The sequence below is a fragment of the Motacilla alba genome, chromosome 22 (genome assembly GCF_015832195.1).
Source record: "Motacilla alba alba isolate MOTALB_02 chromosome 22, Motacilla_alba_V1.0_pri, whole genome shotgun sequence".
NCBI lineage: Eukaryota > Metazoa > Chordata > Aves > Passeriformes > Motacillidae > Motacilla > Motacilla alba.
Window position 1 is genome coordinate 3,366,891 of NC_052037.1, and position 17,829 is coordinate 3,384,719.

A 17,829-nucleotide genomic window follows, 5' to 3' on the forward strand; every position below is an offset into this window, starting at 1 on the left:
GCCCACGATGAACCACTCATTTTTACACGCCTCACGCCGAGCGGCGCTCCGAGCAGCCGCGGCTCCGCCCGCTCCCCGGGCCCGGACGCGCCGTGACGCCAGCGCCGGAAGCGGCTCCGTGCCATCGCTGCCGCGGCTCCGCTCCGTGCCATCGCTGCCGCCGCTCCGTGCGATCGCTGCCGCGGCTCCGCTCCGTGCCATCGCCGCCGCCGCTCAGTGCGATCGCCGCCGCCGCTCCGTGCCATCGCCGCCGCCGCTCCGTGCCATCGCCGCCGCCGCTCCGTGCCATCGCTGCCGGAAGCGGCTCCGTGCGATCGCCGCCGCCGCTCCGTGCCATCGCTGCCGCCGCTCCGTGCGATCGCTGCCGCCGCTCCGCTCCGCGCCGGGCCCGGTGCCGGTGCCGGCCATGAGCAAGCGCAAAGCGCCCCAGGAGAGCCCCAACCAGGGCATCACCGACTTCCTCACGGGTAAGAGTGCGCGCTCGGCCGGCTCCGCGGGCCGGAGGGGCCCGGCCCGGCTGCGCTCACCGCGCTTCTCCCGCAGAGCTGGCCAACTACGAGCGCAACGTGAACCGGGCCATCCACAAGTACAACGCGTACAGGTACCGCTCGCCTCCCGCCGCGGCCCCGGGCCGGCCCCGGCCCGCTCGGGCGCTGCTGACCGCCGCTGTTCCGCAGGAAAGCGGCCTCGGTCATCTCTCGGTACCCGAGCAAGATACAGAGCGGGGCTGAAGCCAAGAAGCTGGTGGGTGCTCGCGTCCGGGCTGCCGGCGGGAGGAGATGGGGCGGCCGGAGCGGGGACGGGGTGCCGGGGGTTCCTGGGGAGCGGGGATGAGGTGCCGGGGGTTCCTGGGGAGCGGGGATGAGGTGCCCGGGGTCCCTGGGGAGCGGGGATGAGGTGCCGGGGGTCCCTGGGGAGTGTGGGGGCAGCCGGAGCGGGGATGGGGTGCCTGGGATTCTTGGGGAGTGTGGGGGCAGCTGGAGCAGGGACGGGGTGCCGGGGGTTCCTGGGAAGGGCAGGGATGAGGTGCCCGGGGGTTCCTGGGAAGAGCAGGGATGAGGTGCCGGGGGTTCCTGGGAAGGGCAGGGATGAGGTGCCGGGGGTTCCTGGGAAGGGCAGGGATGAGGTGCCCGGGGGTTCGTGGGGAGCGGGGATGAGGTTTCCAGGGTTCCTGGGGAGTGTGGGGGCAGCCGGAGCAGGGATGGGGTGCCCGGGGTTCCTGAGGAGTGGGGATGAGGTGCCCGGGGTCCCTGGGGAGTGTGGGGTTAGCTGGAGCGGGGACAGGGTGCCGGGGGTTCCTGGGAAGGGCAGGGATGTGGTGCCCGGGGGTTCGTGGGGAGCGGGGATGAGGTTTCCAGGGTTTCTGGGGAGCGTGAGGGCAGCTGGAGTGGGGATGGTGTGCCAGGGGGTTCCTGGGGAGCGGGGATGAGGTGCCCGGGGGTTCCTGGGGAGCGGGGATGAGGTGCCTGGGGTTCCTGGGGAGCGGGGATGAGGTGCCCGGGGCTCCTGGGTAGTGTGGGGTCAGCCGGAGCTGGGATGGGGTGCCCGGGGGTTCCTGAGGAGCAGGGATGAGGTGCCCGGGGTTCCTGGGGAGTGTGGGGACTTCTGCCCCGCTTCTGCCAGCGCCTCCTTCCAGTCCCCGAGTCAGAGTTCCAGGACGCTGACAAGGTGTGGCTGTTAGCACTCAGGAACACGTAATCACAGAATGAATATATAAATAAAAGCCAGTGCTTTTGTTGAAGAGCTGTGGGTGTCGGGTACATACCCAAATCTGACCTGCCATGGGTTCAGGATGAACATGTTTTTACATTCTACCCTTATATAACTTACATATTAATTATTAAACTTACATTGTTCTGTTGTATACAAGCATGGGTTTCTCATGCTCCCCCTCAAACTCCTAACATCATTTCTCATGATTCTTCTTATGACTGAGCAATAATTACATCTAATTACTAAATCATCACATCTAACAATCATATCATTTATCATACACTGGTTACACAGGTGCAGTTTCACATGATCTAGCAAACACAAGGACTGACATTTCCCAGGGCCCGCCCTTAACATTTCCCAGCCTTTACCAAGCCTTTCTTTCTAGCTCCCCGAATCTTCTATGATTTTTAAAATCTTTTGCTGTCGTGGCCACTGTGAGGTTTCAGAGCTGGAACTGGGCATCCCATCTGAGCCTCTGCCTGTAAAAATATCTTTCCCCTTTGCTCTCTTACTCCTTTGTTAATCTAGAGATCTTGAGCAGTAAGAATCAAAGCCTTGTTCAAACTTATTGCTTCGGGGAAACTTGACATAGCCCTTGCATTAGAGTGTTCATGCCATTTATATTGTACCCTTGAATTCTTGTGCTCTTTTATGGTCCAATATTTTATTGTGGTCTTGGGTGCCCCATAGTTCTTTCTGGACTCTAAATTCTAGGGACTTTTCCTTGCTTCCCTCATATAATGACTTGAAGTGATTTGTAAGTTAACTTGTTTGTACTCGCTCCCCAATATTTAGGATGGAGTGGGTGCTAAAATAGCTGAAAAGATAGATGAGTTCTTATCCACTGGAAAGCTACGTAAACTGGAAAAGGTGGGTGTCTTTCTCCTGTTCTGCATTTCTCAATAGCTGCTTTTCTTGATAAACTTGCAAAGTCGCCTGCTTGCTCTGCACGTTTCTGTTGTTGTCCCTGGAGAGTGTGGTAAGTGGAAATCAAGGATCGAGAGCTCAGCCAAAGCCTCAAAACTGTCTATTTATTAAAATATTTTAGCTTGCATCATCAGCACGTGCAGGTTTTCTGTCAGGAGTGGCAGTCTGTGGCTGGAAGGCTGTGGAGTTTTGTGCTTTAGGGCCTCGGCGTGGCCACTGGGGCAGTTTTCAGACACGTGGCATTATTGTGACGGGCCACACTGCCCTTGGTACTGCTTTGCAGTGACATGTAGTGACCCTCCAAAGCAAAGCAGAGGCTGACTGAGCTGTTTTATCTCCTTATTTTTGTTTGTTGATTGCAAATGGAGTGAGGAAAGATTTGGGTTGCACTGTTTTGTTTCCGTAGATTCGACAAGATGACACGAGTGCTTCTATCAATTTCCTGACACGAGTCACTGGCATTGGGTAAAAGTCTCTTGGGGTGTTTTTAGGGCTTTTTTTTTCCCCCTTCCCCTGTTCATTTGATAGACTTATGAGCAGAATTTGGGGGGTTGCACATAATGAAGAGAGTGAGCCTGAGCTGCTGGTGCAATGCCCACACTGATGCACTGTGGTTGTGATTATGGGATTGAAGGAGACAAAAGGGTGCAGAACGATGAATTGAAAAAATTATGAAAAAATTATGAACTCTGCCAGACTTTGTGGTAGAGGAGTGGAAGTGGGGAACTTCCTGAGGGGGGAAGGAGAGAGATGCAGGTCAAGAATGGAGCCATGGAAGTGAGACTCTGGCCTCAGGGTTTTCGTAAAAGGAGAAGCAGAGCCTTGAAGGAGGCAACAAAGCAAAACCAAACAAATGAAAAAAGCCCATGAGAGCTCTGCTGCAGTGCTTTTGGTATTACTGTCTGAAGCAATATTGCCTATTTGCTGTGACTTTTTTTTTATTTCTTACAATTCTACATCACTGTAGAGTTCCATCCATGCTAAAAAAAATGTGCAGGCCAAGCTTTGCATCTCTGCTGACCAAAAGCATAAACTGCAAACGAGTTTGCTGAAAAGATGCAAGCATCACAAGCCAGCTCAGTCTTAGCCTTTAACAACCTAGACAGTTAAAAATAATTCTGGTGGCTGGAAGATTCTTCTGTTCCTGATGCCAGGTTGCCTTGTCTCTTTGCAGCCCTGCTGCTGCTAGGAAGTTTGTCGAGGAAGGAATTAAGACTTTAGAAGGTAAGTGTGAATATGGGGCCTTGGTTCACACTCCAGTCACCTTTTTTTCTGTCAAGCTGCCTCTTCTGCAGTGGTGCTGTGGTAGCAGCTATGCCCTAGGCTTTGGGGAGGGTGTGTAAGATGCTAGTAAAGGGTGTGTAAAGCTTGCACACAGGCTTAAAGCATCTCATACGTATCCAGAGTATAAAGTAGGGTGTGGGAGGATGTGTAAGATGCTAGTAAAGGGTGTGTAAAGCATCTCATACATATCCAGAGTAAAGTAGGGTGTGGGAGGGTGTGTAAGATGCTAGTAAAGGGTGTGTAAAGCTTGCACACAGGCTTAAGGCATCTCATACATATCCAGAGTAAAGTAGGGTGTGTAAGATGCTAGTAAAGGATGTGTAAAGCATCTCATACATATCCAGAGTAAAGTAGGGTGTGGGAAGGTGTGTAAGATGCTAGTAAAGGGTGTGTAAAGCATCTCATACATATCCAGAGTGAAGTAGGGTGTGGGAGGGTGTGTAAGATGCTAGTAAAGGGTGTGCAAAGCTTGCACACAGGCTTAAGATATTTCATACGTATCCAGAGTAAAGTAGGGTGTGGGAAGGTGTGTAAGATGCTAGTAAAGGGTGTGCAAAGCTTGCACACAGGCTTAAGGCATCTCATACGTATCCAAAGTAAAGTATGTGCAGGTTACATGAAGGTAACCAGGATTTTGGCTCCTTGCTGGTCTGTTAAGTCTTGTTGGAAGTGCTCTGTGCATTTGTGGTCATCCCATCAGCTGCTCTGTAGGCAATCTGAAATTCCCTCCTTTGAGGTTGCGTTCTCCTCACGTATTCTTTACGTGCATCATCTTTGCATCGATGGAAACTCACTGTGAGATTTTTACTCCTCAGTTAACTATTTTCTTTGGATTTTTTTTTTTCCTAGATCTAAGAAAAATTGAGCACAAGCTGACCCATCACCAGCGAATCGGGCTGAAGTAAGCTTTCTAGGGCACAAGTGCTTGGTGTTCCTAATGCCTCCTTCAGACTCCAGGATGTAATGTGAGGTTTCACAGGCTGAGGCAGGTTCTCCTCTCCCTACATGCCTTCCAGCAGTTATTTAGAGCTTTTGTTGCATTTGGGTTGGAAGGCTTAGTGTCCGTGCAGAGGGAAGTTGGTATCCAGTGACTTGCTCAGCTCATGGAGAATCACTTTGGTGAGGCTGTGTTGGGTCTCAGCCCCGGATTGGGGTGACCCCCAAAGATGGAAAAGTCCCTCCTCCAACCCGTGCCTTCAAAGAAAGACTCAGCAGTCCTCTGTTGTCTGGTCTCAAGGTTGTTTATTGTTGGTTATCTAAAAGATTCTTCTCCTGAGCTGCTGTGGCCCGTTCAGCAGGTCAGACAAAGGCACACTGCCCTCCCAGGGGCTGCTGCCATCTTTTATATCACACATTCCGTGTTCCATGTTTATATTTTCCCCCAATGCCTACTGTCTATATTGAATGGTGACTTTCTACTCTAAACCAATCTGTGAGTGCCAACAGCACCAAAGACATGGAGGCTGGGAAGGAGAAAGAAGGAGGACAGGGCACACCCAAATCCCTCCATCTTAGAACCCCTGACCCCCATGTACAAAACTTGGACCCCGGCGTACAAGGCTCAAACCCCCCTGTACAGCACTCAGAAACCCTTCCTTTCACTTCATGACTACTCCTGCTACAATATCTAAACTTTTGTGGCTTCTTGTTCTTCCTGCAAGGTTGGTAAATTGTTCCATGGGTCAGATTCAAAGCCACAGGGGTTTCTGGCTGCATGCCAGGGTCTCAGATGCTTCTGACCTGGGTCTGGAACATCCGAGAATGTCTGAGGGACATTCTGGGTTCCGACAGCTGTGCAGTTGTTTCTTCACAATCTGCATAGAAGTGGCCCGGGCTGGTTTTTCATGTGCTGTGAACAAGGTCACCTTTGCATGTCTGAACTTGTGCAGGATGTGTGTTTGTCCCTCAGTATTCATCAGCTCAAATGCTGTTTGTGAGCATCTCTTTGGAAGAACCATGGCTGTGTTTGTCAGGAGCAGGATGTGTGTTTGTCCCTCAACATCAGCTCGAATGCTGCTTGTTGAGTGTCTCTTTGGAAGAACCATGGCTGTGTTTGTCCCTCAGTATTCATCAGCTCAAATGCTGCTTGTTGAGCAGCTCTTTGGAAGAACCATGGCTGTGTTTGTCAGGAGCAGGATGTGTGTTTGTCCCTCAGTATTCATCAGCTCGAATGCTGTTTGTTGAGCATCTCTTTGGAAGAACCATGGCTGTGTTTGTCAGGAGCAGGATGTGTGTTTGTCCCTCAACATCAGCTCAAATGCTGCTTGTTGAGCGTCTCTTTGGAAGAACCGTGGCTGTGTTTGTCAGGAGCAGGATGTGTGTTTGTCCCTCAACATTCTTCAGCTCAAATGCTGTTTGTTGAGTGTTTCTTTGGAAGAACCATGGCTGTGTTTGTCCCTCAGTGTTCATCAGCTCGAACGCTGTTTGTTGAGCATCTCTTTGGAAGAACCATGGCTGTGTTTGTCAGGAGCAGGATGTGTGTTTGTCCCTCAACATCAGCTCAAATGCTGCTTGTTGAGCATCTCTTTGGAAGAACCATGGCTGTGTTTGTCCCTCAGTATTCATCAGCTCGGATGCTGTTTGTTGAGCGTTTCTTTGGAAGAACCATGGCTGTGTTTGTCAGGAGCAGGATGTGTGTTTGTCCCTCAACATCAGCTCGGATGCTGTTTGTTGAGCATCTCTTTGGAAGAACCATGGCTGTGTTTGTCCCTCAGTATTCATCAGCTCAAATGCTGTTTGTTGAGCGTTTCTTTGGAAGAACCATGGCTGTGTTTGTCCCTCAGTATTCATCAGCTCGGATGCTGTTTGTTGAGCGTCTCTTTGGAAGAACTGTGGCTGTGTTTGTCAGGAGCAGGATGTGTGTTTGTCCCTCAGTGTTCATCAGCTCAAATGCTGTTTGTTGAGCATCTCTTTGGAAGAACCATGGCTGTGTTTGTCAGGAGCAGGATGTGTGTTTGTCCCTCAACATCAGCTCAAATGCTGCTTGTTGAGCGTTTCTTTGGAAGAACCATGGCTGTGTTTGTCAGGAGCAGGATGTGTGTTTGTCCCTCAGTGTTCATCAGCTCGAATGCTGCTTGTTGAGCGTCTCTTTGGAAGAACCATGGCTGTGTTTGTCAGGAGCAGGATGTGTGTTTGTCCCTCAGTGTTCATCAGCTCGAATGCTGCTTGTTGAGCGTCTCTTTGGAAGAACCATGGCTGTGTTTGTCAGGAGCAGGATGTGTGTTTGTCCCTCAGTGTTCATCAGCTCGAATGCTGCTTGTTGAGCGTCTCTTTGGAAGAACCATGGCTGTGATTGTCAGAAGCTGCAGGTGAACCAAATAAAGCCAAATTTTGTTTCACTCGCTCTCTTTTTCTCCCCAGCCAAGCAGCATGCTGACAATTTGAGTTTTACACTGGAAGGCAAATAAATCTGGAGCTGTGTTTGAGTTGTGAGCTTCCATTTAGCTCGTCCAGCATAGGTCAGCTGACCCTGCAGGGGGGATCTGTTCCTCCTCCTTGCAGGGCTGAGTCCTGTCAGGATGGTTTTGTATTTTCTGAGGGCTATGGAAATGGCAAGCAGCTGGTTCTATGGTAATGCTTCTCCCACCTCCCAGCAGCTCCTCGTGTACAGTGGAAATACTGAAACCGTGCTCTGAGCCTGCTCAAACTCACAGTTGGGAGTTTTTACTGTCACCTTGCAAGATGTTTCCTAAGATGTTTGATGAGAGTCAGGAGCTTTTTGTGATGTGACAGTAGTGTAAGTTAGTGTTCTTTCCTCTGCTATACGTTTAATTGACTCAAATTTTAAGATGCTGCCCCCGCCACTCTTTCAGACACTTCTATTTTTATATTTGCAGATACTTTGAAGATTTTGAGAAAAGAATCCCGAGGGAAGAAATGCTGCAAATGCAGGTAAAAATCTCATTGTTAGGGACGGGATGTACTGATGGCCAGTGAATGACTGGCCACCTCTAAACACACTTCTTTCCTTCTTCCACAGGAAATTGTGCTCAGTGAGATAAAGAAACTGGACCCGAACTATATTGCTACAGTCTGTGGCAGTTTCAGGCGTGGTTGGTACTCTGTGGTCTTGTTATCCTTATTTTGGGATAACAGGCAAGACAAGTTACTGTGTGTGTTCTTCTTGACAGACTGCTGGGGCCTGGCCTTTCCTGTCAGCATTGTCCTGACTAGCTAGTTCAGTGAGGAGACACCCACATGAATCCTTGCTTCTCCATCCTTCCCCCCATCTTACACATGAATTCTTTGCTTTGTTCTTACATTAACATTTGTGTTTCATTGCTGCAGAGCACAGCAAGAAATTCTTGGGTGTTTTATGTATGGAAAATACAAACTTTTGATGAAAGAAAAGATTCTTTCACTTTATTTTTTAGTTTGCTGATATCTCTAATAGTGACCATTCCCTGCTAGAAAAGAGTAATGTGAATTCTTTGCTTTGTTTTCACATTAACATTTGTGCTTCATTGCTGCAGAGCACAGCAAGAAATTCTTGGGTATTTTATGTATGGAAAATACAAACTTTTGATGAAAGAAAAGATTCTTTCACTTTATTTTTTGTTTTGCTGATATCTCTAATAGTGACCATTCCCTGCTAGAAAAGAGTAGTATCTTGTAATGTGAATTGTTTGCTTTGTTTTTACTTTAACATTTGTGTTTCGTTGCTGTAGAGCACAGCAAGAAATTCTTGGGTATTTTATGTATGGAAAATACAAACTTTTGATGAAAGAACAAGATTCTTCTCCTTTAAGATTATTTTTTAATTTGCTGATATCTCTAATAGTGACCATTCCCTGCTAGGAAAGAGTAGTATCTTGTAATGTGAATTCTTTGCTTTGTTTTCACATTAACAACATTTGTGCTTCATTGCTGCAGAGCACAGCAAGAAATTCTTGGTATTTTATGTATGGAAAATATAAACTTTTGATGAAAGAAAAGATTCTTTCACTTTATTTTTTAGTTTGCTGATATCTCTAATAGTGACCATTCCCTGCTAGAAAAGAGTAATGTGAATTCTTTGCTTTGTTTTCACATTAACAACATTTGTGCTTCGTTGCTATAGAGTACAGCAAGAAATTCTTGGGTATGTTATGTATGGAAAATACAAACTTTTGATGAAAGAAAATATTCTTTCACTTTATTTTTTGTTTTGCTGATATCTCTAATATTGACCATTCCCTGCTAGAAAAGAGTAACGTGAATTCTTTGCTTTGTTTTCACATTAACAACATTTGTGCTTCATTGCTGCAGAGCACAGCAAGAAATTCTTGGTATTTTATGTATGGAAAATACAAACTTCTGATGAAAGAACAAGATTCTTTCACTTTAAGATTATTTTTTAATTGGCTGGTATCTCTAATAGTGACCATTCCCTGCTTGTTCCCCGTTTCTGAGAAGAGGTGAGATTTATGTTCAGCAACTTTTTTATCCTTTGCCACCCACAGAAGGATTTTCCTTTGCTTCTCTCTTGCCTAGGTGCAGAGTCAAGTGGTGACATGGATGTTCTCCTGACCCATCCCAGTTTCACATCTGAATCATCCAAACAGGTGCGTTTGTATTTCAGCTTTTTGTGGTTTTTCTTTACTGTAATACTGAACTTTTCTCTTGGATTGCCCTGTTTCTTTCGAGGAGCTACAATTACTTCTCGGGTCCGTGTATTGTGTTGTGTTTCTCTTACAGAACTAGTCAATGTGTTTATTTTTACCCTCCACCTGTCACACTTACCTCCCTACCCCCTTGAATTCATGGGCTTTCATAATGCAGAATTTTAAAGCTGGCTGGATTAAAGGCAGGCTGACTATTTCTTTATGTAGCCATAATCATTTAGGTGATAGGGAACTGTCCTGCTGCCCTTGTAATCTTCTGGGACTACTCTGAAGCAGAATTAATTACAGTTTTAGGGTTTGTTTTCTTGTGTTCCTTCTATAGATTTGTTGTTTCAAAGCTGAATCAAATTTGTCATTTCCAACTGAAGGCAATCTCACACGGGGATTTGGGTGGAAATCACTTTTATCTTGCACAACTGCAATTTTATTAGCTTTTCCCCAGTATCATTGTCACATTTTTTTCTGTTTGGGTCAAATTTCGTGTAGAATAATACATATAATTATGATGATGTCCTGTACTTAGAGGAGCCTCTATCTAGTAAAAAGTTAAGATATTCTTGTTATTTATGAAGTAATTTCTTCTTTGTTACTGTTGTTCCTAGTCAAAACTTTTGCATCAGGTTGTAGAACAGCTGGAGAAAGTCCACTTTGTCACAGACATGCTGTCTAAAGGTGACACCAAATTCATGGTAAGAGCTTTTTTGGTGGTGAAGGATGTTGTGGGGGGACAGCTTTTGCTGACAGAAGTTGGACGGATACAATTGCTTGCCCTGCTGGGACTGGGGTGATGTGTGTTTGTTTTTAATTCTCCCTCTTGCACCTCGGAAGAAATTCCTGCAGGTGACTCAGGGAATGCCTGGTGTGAGATTTCAGGGAATGCTGGTGGTGAGATTTCAGGGAATGCCTGGAGGTGAGATTTCAGGGAATGCTGGTGGGGAGATTTCAGGGAATGCTGGTGGTGAGATATCAGGGAATGCTGGTGGGGAGATTTCAGGGAATGCTGGTGGTGAGATTTCAGGGAATGCTGGTGGGGAGATTTCAGGGAATGCTGGTGGTGAGATTTCAGGGAATGCCTTTTGTGAGATTTCAGGGAATGCCTGGCGGTGAGATTTCAGGGAATGCCTTGTGTGAGATTTCAGGGAATGCTGGTGGGGAGATTTCAGGGAATGCTGGTGGGGAGATTTCAAGGAATATCTGGAGGTGAGATTTCAGGGCATGCCTGGTGGTGAGATTTCAGGGAATGCTGGTGGGGAGATTTCAGGGAATGCTGGTGGGGAGATTTCAGGGAATGCTGGCGCTGAGATTTCAGGGAATGCCTGGTGGTGAGATTTCAGGGAATGCCTGGAGGTGAGATTTCAGGGAATGCCTGGTGGGGAGATTTCAGGGAATGCCTGGTGGTGAGATTTCAGGGAATGCTGGTGGTGAGATTTCAGGGAATGTCTTGTGGTGAGATTTCAGGGAATGCTGGTGGGGAGATTTCAGGGAATGCTGGTGGTGAGATTTCAGGGAATGCTGGTGGGGAGATTTCAGGGAATGCTGATGGGGAGATTTCAGGGAATGCTGGTGGGGAGATTTCAGGGAATGCCTGGTGGTGAGATTTCAGGGAATGCTGGTGGGGAGATTTCAGGGAATGCCTGGAGGTGAGATTTCAGGGAATGCCTGGCGGTGAGATTTCAGGGAATGCCTGGTGGGGAGATTTCAGGGAATACAAGGTGGTGAGATTTCAGGGAATGCTGGTGGTGAGATTTCAAGGAATATCTGGCGGTGAGATTTCAGGGAATGCCTGGAGGTGAGATTTCAGGGAATGCTGGCGGTGAGATTTCAGGGAATACAAGGTGGTGAGATTTCAGGGAATGCTGGCGGTGAGATTTCAGGGAATGCTGGTGGGGAGATTTCAGGGAATACAAGGTGGTGAGATTTCAGGGAATGCCTGGCAGTGAGATTTCAGGGAATGCTGGTGGTGAGATTTCAGGGAATGCCTGGTGCTGAGATCTCAGGGAATGCCTGGTGGTGAGATTTCAGGGAATGCTGGAGGTGAGATTTCAGGGAATGCTGGTGGTGAGATATCAGGGAATGCCTGGAGGTGAGATTTCAGGGAATGCTGGTGGGGAGATTTCAGGGAATGCCTGGTGGTGAGATATCAGGGAATGCTGGTGGTGAGATTTCAGGGAATGCTGGCGGTGGGATTTCAGGGAATGCCTGGTGGGGAGATTTCAGTATCAGGAAGTGTCCAGGTGTTTGTGTAGTTCTGAACCTGCTGACAGGACCTTCACCACACAATGTCAGTTGTGTCTGAACTGCTGGATGTTTCCTGGGTCCTCAGCACAACATCACCTCTTCAGCTGCACCAGTGACCACTTCTGTAACTGTGTCCCCAGGATCCTGGAGACATTTAGCTTTGATCTCAGAACTGTGTTCACCTGATTTTGTCTAACATATCAAATCCTTTTGTCTCCTTTTCTGTCAGTTTTGCTGCAGAACAGATTTCATGGCTATGCTACTAGCCTTAGGATGTAATAGGGATTATGTGGGGTGCCTAAAGCAAGTAATGAACTACAAAACCATTAATTTTTTAGATCCCGTGCTGACAGTGCAGGGCTGTTTTTCTTTTCTTTTCTTTTCTTTTCTTTTCTTTTCTTTTCTTTTCTTTTCTTTTCTTTTCTTTTCTTTTCTTTTCTTTTCTTTTCTTTTCTTTTCTTTTCTTTTCTTTTCTTCTCTTCTCTTCTCTTCTCTTCTCTTCTCTTCTCTTCTCTTCTCTTCTCTTTTCTTCTCTTTTCTTCCCTTTCCTTTCCTTTCCTTTCCTTTCCTTTCCTTTCCTTTCCTTTCCTTTCCTTTCCTTTTTCTTTTTTTAACCTGCTGATATTCATGCATACTGAAAATCCTGATGGTAATGACAGGGAAATGAGGATCCTTCCTGGTGCAATAAAAATTTAAGCAGCAGTTATCGGCCACACTGAACAGCAGTTCTGACAACAGTGTGAAATAGTGATTCACTGAATTCTGATACCTGGCTGTTCTAGTAAAATATTTATTTAATTCAACAGGGATTTAACTTTGCTTTCCAGGATGGCTGAGGGTTGTTTAGAGGTTGTTTAGGGGTGAGGAGGTAAAGATGGCTCTCAAATCTGTTGAATTTCATCTGAATTTGTGGCTTGCCTTAATTCCTCGCAGGGTGTCTGCCAGCTGCCAGAGAAAGAAGATGGAACAGCTTTCCCACATCGCAGGATTGATATCAGGTACCTGCACCCAAACCCCCCCAAAATGCATCAACGTGCACCAAACCCCCCTCACATGCACCAGACCCCCTGCCCAAACCCCTCCTTGAGCTCTGCTGCAGAGCTGGCATTTGCATCCATTTTTTTCATTCAAACCTCTACGTCCACGTTCAGAACGTGGCATTTTCTGGGTTGACATGGCATTTTCTGGGTTGACATGGAATTTTCTGGGTTTACATGGCATTTTCTGGGTTGACATGGAATTTTCTGGGTTTATGTGGCATTTTCTGGGTTTATGTGGCATTTTCTGGGTTTACATGGCATTTTCTGGGTTTACATGGCATTTTCTGGGTTTACATGGCATTTTCTGGGTTTACGTGGCATTTTCTGGGTTTCTGATGCCTGTGCAGCGTGGCAGCCGCTGGACAACTGCCAGTAATTACAATTATTAGCAATAATGCTGTGCTTCAAATCATGATCTCCTGTTCAGACTCAGAACTGTGTCCTATTTTATCATCCTGCTTTGGTGCTGAATTTCAGCAGGAGTGCACCATGACCAGGTGGTGCTGAACACCAGCAACTTCTGGGTGAGGGAAATGAGACTCAGAACTGTGTCCTGTTTTATCATCTTGCTTTGGTGCTGAATTTCAGCAGGAGTGCACCAGGTAGTGCTGAACACCAGCAACTTCTGGGTGAGGGAAATATGGATATGCTGAACCTTTCTTTCACACGCAGTTCCTTTCACTCTTGCATCTGGCTTGTGGGAAATTTAAATGTGTGGAATGTAGACACGTGAATACAAAGTAAACCCACAAAAAAAAAAGTGTCTGAGCTGCTGAATTTTAAATGGCTTGTTACATCTTTGTTGTATAATTTTTCTCCTAAGTCTTGGCTTCTACTTTTTCTCCCAGGCTTATCCCAAAGGATCAGTATTACTGTGGTGTGCTGTATTTCACGGGAAGTGATATATTCAACAAGAACATGAGAGCTCATGCTCTGGAAATGGGCTTCACAATCAACGAGTACACAATCCGCCGCTTGGGTGTCACCGGTCAGTCTGAGGTTTTGCACAGAGTTTTCCTTCTAGTTTTGCACTTGGTGTGATTATTACCGTGGGTCTTCTGGGCAGTCAGGACTTGGTGAAGGGAAGGAGAGATTTTGACTCCGCTTCAGAAGGCTGGTTTATTATATTATGATATATATTACATTAAAAAGACCACACTGTAACTGTACTACAAAGAACAGAGAGAAAGAATCATCAGAAGGTGAGACAGGAATAGAAAGGAATGGATAACAAAGTTCTGTGACTCCCAGAGAGTCTGAGAGCTGCTGCCTCCTCGACTGGCTACTAAGTAGAAACATCCTCCATGGACTAAAAGCACCTGCTGCATTCCACAGCAGCAAACAACAAATTGTTCACACTCGAAGCTGAGGCCCTTCAGCTTCTCAGGAGAAGAAAATCCTAGCAAAGGGATTTTCACAAAATATCACAACCACAGTGTGATCTCCCTTCAATTGGTTGCAGTTGTTTTGGAAATAATTCTGATAAATGCTGTCGCGTGTGGAATTTTTCACAGTGTCCTTTTTGATCTTGGGTATCACTACAGCAAGAAGGGGCAGCCTGCTTACACAAAGTTCCCTCTTTGGGCCTCCTAATCTGCTTAAAGTCTTAGTGGTTTAAAGATTTTTATTCTGTGCTGTGCACAGCAGATATTTGGTTTCCTGCTCTTTTTATGTCATGTCCTTCAGTTGCTTTGCTTTGGAGGAGAGGTGACTATATATGACCCACCCACAATTATAAATTTATTTACCTGCATAACCACATGGCCCCAAAGTTAATTCATGACCTTCTTTCCTTTGACACTACCAAGAATCAGTATTTAACACTAAGAACATTTTGCAGAGGGTGGGGAGGTTCTTCTGGGTGGGTTCTGCAGAGGGTGGGGAGGTTCTTCTGGGTGGGCTCTGCAGAGGATGGGGAGGTTCTTCTGGGTGAGTTCTGCAGAGGATGGGGAGGTTCTTTTGGGTGGGTTCTGCAGAGGGTGGGGAGGTTCTTCTGGGTGAGTTCTGCAGAGGGTGGGAGGTTCTTCTGGGTGAGTTCTGCAGAGGTGGGGAGGTTCTTCTGGGTGGCTTCTGCAGAGGATGGGGAGGTTCTTCTGGGTGAGTTCTGCAGAGGATGGGGAGGTTCTTTTGGGTGGGTTCTGCAGAGGGTGGGGAGGTTCTTCTGGGTGGGCTCTGCAGAGGGTGGGGAGGTTCTTCTGGGTTCTTCTGCAGAGGGTGGGGAGGTGGTTCTGGGTGGCTTCTGCAGAGAGCGGGAGGTTCTTCTGGGTGGCTTCTGCAGAGGGTGGGAGGTTCTTCTGGGTGGCTTCTTCAGCAGTTTTGTCCTAATCTTGCCATGCGTTTGGCATTTCTGAATGGTGCAGGCTTTCCACCTTTCCTGTGTCATTTGCTTGCAGGAGTTGCTGGAGAGGCCCTGCCAGTGGAGAGTGAAAAAGACATCTTTGACTACATCCAGTGGAAATACCGAGAGCCGAAGGACCGGAGTGAATGACGAGCTGCTTGTCGGGGTTTAGAGCCTGCAGGGATGCTTCCACAGCTTCTTACAAAGATGAAGTGAAAGTGCATAGCCTTACTTTGAGTGTTACTTGAAAAACCGTGTGTTAGTGATGTCTAAAGCAAGTCCATGGCTCCTGAACAGAGCAGAACGCGTCGTGAAGATAAATGCTGCGAGATTTCCTTCTCGTACAGTCACAGAATAATTGTGAATAAATGTCATGTCGTCCAGCCCCCCTGCCACGAGCAGGGCCATCCTTTACTAGAGAAGGTTCCTTAGAGCCCAGTCCAGTCTGACCTTGGAAGTTTCTGGGGATGGAACATCCAGCATCTCTCTCTGTGTCTCACATGGACGTAGATACCAGAATGGAAAGCGTGGGTGTGCCATGGAGTACCTGCAGTGCCATTTTCAGCTGCTCTCTGCATCTCACACCTGTGTTAAGTGTCTTGCTGCAGTGCTGAAGCTCACGATGGTGCTTCTAAAACCTCTCAGTAGGGGCTGTGTGTGAGGTGGCCATTCTCCTGGTGCTCATGAGGTGTGAGTTTGTTCCTAGGTGTGTCGCAGTACTCTGTGCTTCATTTTGTGCTTCATTTGGCGTGTTTGATTAATTGATGCATTGCCACCACTCCTGTAGATTCAAACCTGCCCTTTTTTATTTGCAAACCTGTCAAATCTTGTTTTACCCCTCCCCTTTATTTGCTGGGAAAGATAATGAGTATTTTGGATATGAGGCGAGATCTGTTCAAGAATGCATTGCTGGTTGTATTTGGGACAGGGATTCTGTTGTTTAATTTAAAATTTTCAAAGTAGTTAACTACTAGCATCCATGAGTTGCAGAGCATGAGCACAGAATGCTGTATTTAAATATTTTATCTTATTTTCTTCTCACTTAAACCTGCAGAACAACTCCATTTTCAGCTTGTTCTTATACAAGGAGAGTTGATCAATCTAGTAAAGGAGATTGCAGGCTGATGCTCTTACTTTTCCATTCATTTTCTTCTATTTTTTCCTGTTGGGAGTTTTAATTATTTTCCGGGAACGTTCCCCAGTGCTAATGCATGTAGTAGTATGTAAGAAAACTAGAAGTTAACTTGGTGCTACGTGAAGTATTTTGATGCTTCATTGTAAAAATATTTACACAGCTGATACTGAGTTAGTATTTTCTTCAGTAATCAATAGGAATAAAATCGAATTTTCCATCGTGAATGTGTGGTGGTGTTTGATTATTGTTTTATTTGCTGTAATTTTAGAAGATAAAAAAGCAAAACGTGCTCACCACGTTTACAGACGTCTTCTAGGCAGCATTGATGCATTCTCCATCATCTTCAGGTACTCCAGAGAAGTGCTTTGTCTTTGGCCTGGACACAGAATTTGTTGGCTTTGCAGTCTCTCCATAAAACCACAAAGGAAAAAAAAAGAAAAGAAAAAAAAAAGGGCTTCATGAGAGAGCTTGCTTGTTTTTTGTGGGTTATATAAACATGCATGGTGTCTTTTCTTTCCCCTCTCTCTCTCCATTCCCCCTTTCTCAGCTCACTGGCTTTTCTTCCCTGTGAACCTGGGCACAGGGAGTCTGTGCAGCTGGGAGTGTGCTGTGCTCTTGTTTGGGTGCACACACCATGTGGAAAGGGCATCTTCTCTGGCCCTGTGCAGATATTTACTGTGTGCATTGTGTTGTGTTGACGAGTGCTGTATTTCCACTTTAATAGCATGGTAAATGTAGTTAAAAGGCAGCTTTTGTAGTTAAAATAGGAACTATGGATGTGGGATATTGTTTTAAAGAAAGGAATGAGGTGCTCGCACCAGACAGCAGCCACAGGACACCTAAACCTTTCAGAGAAAGAGAATTTATTGCTTCATTATCAGAAGAAACGAACTTCTTCCCGCCTCCTCAGCCCTGCAGATTCAGAGGAAGCAGATTCAGGATTCAGAGGAAGAAGCTGACACTGCCCAGACAGAATCCTTTGTTTGAATGGAATTGATGCATCATGGGTGAGGTGTGTGAATATGCAACAGGCTGTTGCTTTTAAGGGTTAATCCTCTGTGAACGTGGGTCCTTTTTCGGGCTTCTTTTGCCCTGAAAAGGCACCCGGACTGTCAGAAACTCTTTGTTCTTATTGTCTCGCATTGTCCTAATCTCAATTGTCCAAATTTTTACTACTCTAATTACATTACTATTTTTATAACCGTTTTATTACCATTAAACTTTGAAAATCTTAAAAACAGTGACTGGCGTTTTACACACTCTGCCGAAGCACAGCTCGGTACCGGGGGCGGTGCCGCCTCTCCCGGCCCAGGCACAGCTCGGTACCGGGGGCGGTGCCGCCTCTCCCGGCCCAGGCACGGCTCGGTACCGGGGGCGGTTCCGGTGCCGGTGCCGCCTCTCCCGGCCCAGGCACAGCTCGGTACCGGTGCCGGTGCCGCCTGTCCCGGCCCAGGCACAGCTCGGTTCCGGTGCCGGTGCCGCCTGTCCCGGTCCATGCGCGCTCCCTGCCGCGCGCGCTCCCGCCAGGCCTCGGCCGCGCGCGGGGCG

The 17,829-nt window shown here is 47.1% G+C and overlaps 1 protein-coding gene across 1 annotated transcript; it reads left to right on the top strand.

Moving 5' to 3' along the window:
• Positions 1-239: 239 nt before the first annotated feature.
• On the top strand, positions 240-17,519 carry POLB (DNA polymerase beta). The gene is made up of 14 exons (XM_038160450.1): positions 240-467; positions 544-601; positions 678-744; positions 2,512-2,586; positions 3,050-3,108; positions 3,818-3,867; positions 4,777-4,828; positions 7,764-7,818; positions 7,907-7,979; positions 9,400-9,470; positions 10,133-10,219; positions 12,702-12,766; positions 13,657-13,796; positions 15,202-17,519. Exons 1-14 carry the CDS (start codon positions 407-409, stop codon positions 15,294-15,296), a joined length of 1,008 nt encoding a protein of 335 aa, XP_038016378.1. The 5' UTR covers positions 240-406; the 3' UTR covers positions 15,297-17,519.
• Positions 17,520-17,829: the final 310 nt, after the last annotated feature.